The following is a 6,198-nucleotide window of genomic DNA, read 5'->3' as shown; positions in this document are numbered from 1 at the left end:
CAAGACACTTCTATACAGCTTAAAGTGACATTTAAAGACTTAACTAGGTTAATTAGGGTAACTAGGCAGGTTAGGGTAATTAGGCAATGATGGTTTGTTCTGGAGACTATCAAAAAATATTTATATTGTAATATATTTTTGTTATTATTATTATATTATTATTATTATTTTTATTATTATCATCATTATTATTATTATTATTATTATTATATCATCATTATTTTATTATTTATTTTATTATTAGTATTATTTATTTATTTATTTTTTTGTGAATTTGAATGTACAAAAAATCCTGAATTTAGTCCCGATGCAGCTCCTCAAGTTTAATATCTGACAGTATTTAATAACTATATTTTAAATCCTGTCTTCAGACTCTCAGTGTGTTTCTCTTGACCATCTCTCAGCGCTGCGTCTGCAGAAGATCAGCGTGTTGCACTTAATTGCGTAAATTAAGCTAATGCAATAAATAAATGTGCGAGTGCGAGCTCGGTGTTAATTAGCGTTCACATTATCCTCCACCAACCGGCCTGTGTCACAACACATCATCAGGCTGAACTTATCACACCACCAATTACAGCGAATAAAGTGAAGGCTGCAGTTCCTGATGCTAATTCATTTTCATCTGTGAAAAGGGCAGCGGGTCGTGTGAACGTGTAGATCTGCATAACCGTCAGATTGAGGGATTTATAAACAGATATTAACGTCAGATTTAACTTTAATCATCATGCAGGTTATGTCAATAGAATTCAAAATGATTGAGGATTTAGTCCCAATGTAGTAGCCGTGAATAATATATACAGCTGAAGTCAGAACTATTCACCCTACTGGGAAATTTGTAGAACAGTTTTGGCGCCATCTAGTGTCTGAATAATGCGCAGGTTAGTGTATACTCCATCAGCTTTTTCTTTCAGCTTAGTGTTTTTGACTGTTTGACGCCATCTAGTGTCTGAATAATGTGCAGGTTAGTGTATACTCCATCAGCTGTTTTAGACTGTTTGGCACCATCTAGTGTCTGAATAATGTGCAGGTTAGTGTATACTCCATCAGCTTTTTCTTTCAGCTTAGTGTTTTTGACTGTTTGACGCCATCTAGTGTCTGAATAATGCGCAGGTTAGTGTATACTCCATCAGCTTTTTCTTTCAGCTTAGTGTTTTTGACTGTTTGACGCCATCTAGTGTCTGAATAATGTGCAGGTTAGTGTATACTCTATCAGCTGTTTTAGACTTTTTGGCGACATCTAGTGTCTGAGTAACGCACTGGTTAGTGTATACTTCATCAGTTGTTTTAGACTGTCTCCATCTAGTGTCTGAATAATGCGCAGGTTAGTGTATACTCCATCAGCTGTTTCTGACTGTTTTTCTCCATCTAGTGTCTGAATAATGCGCAGGTTAGTATATACTCCATCAGCTGTTTCTGACTGTTTGTCTCCATCTAGTGTCTGAATAATGTGCAGGTTAGTGTATACTCCATCAGTTGTTTTAGACTGTTTTTCTCCATCTAGTGTCTGAATAATGCGCAGGTTAGTGTATACTCCATCAGCTGTTTCTGACTGTTTGTCTCCATCTAGTGTCTGAATAATGCGCAGGTTAGTGTATACTCCATCAGCTGTTTCTGACTGTTTTTCTTCATCTAGTGTCTGAATAATGCGCAGGTTAGTGTATACTCCATCAGCTGTTTCTGACTGTTTGTCTCCATCTAGTGTCTGAGTAACACACTGGTTAGTGTATACTTCATCAGTTGTTTTAGACTGTTTGTCTTCATCTAGTGTCTGAATAATGCACAGGTTAGTGTATACTCCATCAGCTGTTTCTGACTGTTTGTCAACATCTTCTGTCTGAATAATGCGCAGGTTAGTGTATACTCCATCAGCTGTTTCTGACTGTTTGTGTCCATCTAGTGTCTGAATAATGCGCAGGTTAGTGTATACTCCATCAGCTGTTTCTGACTGTTTTTCTTCATCTAGTGTCTGAATAATGCGCAGGTTAGTGTATACTCCATCAGCTGTTTCTGACTGTTTGTCTCCATCTAGTGTCTGAGTAACGCACTGGTTAGTGTATACTTCATCAGTTGTTTTAGACTGTTTGTCTTCATCTAGTGTCTGAATAATGCGCAGGTTAGTGTATACTCCATCAGCTGTTTCTGACTGTTTGTCAACATCTTCTGTCTGAATAATGCACAGGTTAGTGTATACTCCATCAGTTGTTTCTGACTGTTTGTCTCCATCTAGTGTCTGAATAATGCTCAGGTTAGTGTATACTCCATCAGCTGTTTCTGACTGTTTGTCTCCATCTAGTGTCTGAATAATACGCAGGTTAGTGTATACTCCATCAGCTGTTTCTGACTGTTTGTCTCCATCTAGTGTCTGAATAATGTGCAGGTTAGTGTATACTCCATCAGCTGTTTCTGACTGTTTTTCTCCATCTAGTGTCTGAATAATGCGCAGGTTAGTGTATACTCCATCAGCTGTTTCTGACTGTTTGTCAACATCTTGTGTCTGAATAATGCGCAGGTTTATTTCGCTCCACTGTTTGTCCACACGTGTAGCAGATTGACAATAAAGCTCAACTTGATTTACCTAGAGCTGCATTGTAGTAATGTCAGCTGAATCTCAGTGCTTTTGTGTGTGTGTTTTCTGCAGGTCTCCACAGAATGGAGCGAGAATGAGCAGAGCGCGGTCGAGAGTGAAGCATGAACTGGAGGCTCATTGAAGTCACTTACCTTCTGTTTATATGGGAGCATATAACAGTTCAGTCTTCCCGCCAGGAGCCCTCGGCCAATGAACAGCATGTCAGCAAGCAGTTTGATTGGCTCATCTCTGACCGAGGCCCTTTCCACCACTCCAAGGGCTACCTCTCCTTCATGGAGAGATTTCGACAAGGATTCACGACCCGGTATAAAATATATAGGTACGTGCAGTTCATTTATAGCATGCGATGTGCTGCTGAATCTTGCTTTTTTGTGTGTTCATGCTTTTTATTTATGTTTTTGCTGGGAATACAGTGAACTTGATTTACCATAAATGCACATTACATTACATTATTTTTGTATAGAGTGCAATCTAATGCACCCTAATAATGTATTTTACATTACATTACATTAAATTCTGTGCAATGCAATGTGATGTGCATTTAAATAACAGATTGCAGTATGTATATGTTCAGGGGGATAATATAAGATAAAATAATTTTTCAGGGCTGGAAAACTAGTGTACGTTATAGTATGTTTTTCATATTGTCTTATTTTAGCTTTATATTGAACTGTAACGTTTATATAGCTACATGTATTGCTATATTAATAATTTCATCTACACTAATACATTGGGAAAAGGATTAGATTGTGATTCTAGTGTTGAAGCAGACTTTTGGGATGTTTGTTTGGCTTTTTCTCGGGAGATTAATCTGAGAGTTTTGTGAATTTATTTATTTATTTATTTATTTGTTTATTTATTTATTTATTTATTTATTTATTAATTATCTATTATTTATTTATTTATTTATTTATTTATTTATTTATTTATTATCTATTAATTATTTATTTATTTATTATCTATTATTTATTTATTTATTTATTTATTATCTATTATTTATTTATTTATTATCTAATAAATATTTATTTATTTATTTATTTATTTGTTTATATATTTATTATCTATTATTTATTTATTTATTCATTTATTTATTCATTTATTTATTGTTTATTTATTTATTTATTTATTTATTTATTTATTTATTTATTTAATTGTTATCTATTATTTATTTATTTATTTATTTTCTATTATTTATTTATTTATTTATTTATTATCTATTATTTATTTATTTATTTATTTATTCATTTATTTAATAATTTTAGTGTTGCAAAAGGAGCTTCATTACAGGTCACTGCAATGTGCAGCTTAACAACAACAACAGGATTTAGTGGCACGTTTGAGCATTGAGTCATTGATTTAATGAGTTGTTCTTCTTCTACTCTGATCTTTACTGTGTGTGGTTTTTATATCAGAATGTGATGTAATCTTGCTTCAGTTAATCAGCTGGACGTGTTGCATATGCTGCTTTGTGAGGTATTTTTCATCTGTAGGGGATTCAAAAAAGCCTTGAAGAAAGAGTTTTAAGCCGAGATCCAAAGCAGCCGGATCCAAGATGAGTCACACTGCAGCTTTTTATTGAATGCAGGGGAGAAAAGTTATGTAAATGTTAAATAATATTCTTAATTTGCTGTAATTTAATTAATTATTGAAACATCATGTGCTAAGCAAAAAAAAAATATATATATATATATAATTAAAAACTATTATTAATTATTTAACCCGGTGAAGAAAATCCAAGAGAGTTGCAACATATAATAATAATACAGTTTTGTCTTTCAAGCAATACAAATTAAAAGCACATACATTAAACAATGGATTATTGTTGTCTGGTGTTTAGGATAAAATAAAACAAAACAAAATAAAATAAAATAAAATAAAATAAAATAAAATAAAATAAAATAAAATAAAATAAAATAAAATAAAAAGTGGCCAATGGGTAGCATGATTGCCTCACAGCCAGAAGGTTGCTGGTTTGAGCCCCGGCTGAGTCAGTTGGCATTTCTGTGTGGAGTTTGCATGTTCTCCCCGTGTTGGCGTGGGTTTCCTCCGGGTGCTCCGGATTCCCCCACAGACCAAACACATGCACTGTAGGGGAAATGAATAAGCTAAAGTGGCCGCAATGTGCGTGTGTGAATGCAAGAGTGTATAGGTGTTTTCCAGTGTTGGGTTGTAGCTGAAAGGGCATCCATGAATGAATGAATGAATGAATAACTGTTTGATACTTTTAATGATGCCAGTATTGCAATTAGCTTTTCACTTTGTATATTAAAATGCTGTTTAGTGCAGGACAATACTGAAGTGTTGTCATGTCCACTTATTATAAGTGATGTCAATTAAGTGTCTTCTGGCTTGTTGTTTCAGCTTGGCTTATAATAGCAATCCAGTTTATGGAGCTAATAAAGCAGGAGGTGCGGAATTTGATGTTTTGGAAAATGACTTATTTATGTACTTGTTTTTCTTTTTTCTCTGGCAACACGTATGAGTCACAGTTCATATGTTTATTCCTGTGATTTCTCACACCACACAGAAAATACATAGAGACAACTGTGATGTAAATTTAGATACATCATTAACTATTCAGTCTAGTTTCATGCACACCCTTGAGAGGTTTTGAATTTATTTCTTGAATGTTATTGTCACTCCTGCATTAGTAAACAATATGAACAATTTTTTTATTTATTTGCATATTTATTTGTATTTATTTATTCAGTTATCTGTGTGTTTATCTATCTACATATCTGCATACATAGATCTATCTATCTATCTATCTATCTATCTATCTATCTATCTATCTATCTATCTATCTATCTATCTATCTATCTATCTATCTATCTATCTATCTATCTATCTATCTATCTATCTATCTATCTATCTATCCATCCATCCATCCATCCATCCATCCATCCATCCATCCATCCATCCATCCATCCATCCATCCATCCATCCATCCATCCATCCATCCATCCATCCATCCATCCATCCATCCATAATATATGGATATTATTGTCAACAGGTTTTTTTAACATCCATCAAGAACAGATAATTTATTAATACCTTCAAATGGTCAAAATATGATCAAATTCAACAAGTACATTTCATTTATTTGTGCATTTCTTTGCAAAATAATAATAATAATAATAATAATAATAATAACAATAATAACAATAATAATAAATAATAATAATATCAATAATAACAATAATAATAAATAATAATAATAGCAATAATAATAATAATAATAATAAAATAATAATAATAGCAATAAACATAATAATAATAATAATAATAATAATAATAATAAAAAAGCAATAAACATAATAATAATAATAATAATAATAATAGCAATAAACATAATAATAATAATAATAATAATAATAATAATAATAATAATAATAACAATAATCCATAATAATATTATTATTAATAATAATAATAATAATAATAATAATAATAATAATAATAATAATAATAATAGTAATAGCAATAATATTGATAATAATAATATTAATAATAATAATAATAATAATAATAATAATAATAATAATAATAATAATAATAATAATAAATATTAATAATAGTAATAATAGAACAACCAAACAGCTTTTATTGTT

At 31.5% G+C, this 6,198-nt stretch overlaps 1 protein-coding gene across 3 annotated transcripts in view; it reads left to right on the top strand.

The window, feature by feature from the left end:
- brinp1 (BMP/retinoic acid inducible neural specific 1) overlaps positions 1–6,198 on the top strand; it is a 221,099-nt gene that overhangs the window by 49,527 nt on the left and 165,374 nt on the right. For all 3 annotated transcript variants that reach the window (XR_015489894.1, XM_087251056.1, NM_001328411.1), the window contains 1 exon segment: positions 2,639–2,906. Coding sequence is in view for 2 of the 3 variants with exons in the window: in XM_087251056.1 (XP_087107182.1) it covers positions 2,689–2,906 (218 nt within the window). In the remaining variant the exon portion in view is untranslated.

This window comes from Danio rerio, chromosome 5 (assembly GCF_052040795.2).
Source record: "Danio rerio strain M-AB ecotype USA chromosome 5, GRCz13ab, whole genome shotgun sequence".
Taxonomy (NCBI): Eukaryota; Metazoa; Chordata; class Actinopteri; order Cypriniformes; family Danionidae; genus Danio; species Danio rerio.
Note: the sequence above shows the minus strand (reverse complement) of the source record. Positions and strands in the feature narration are given on the sequence as shown.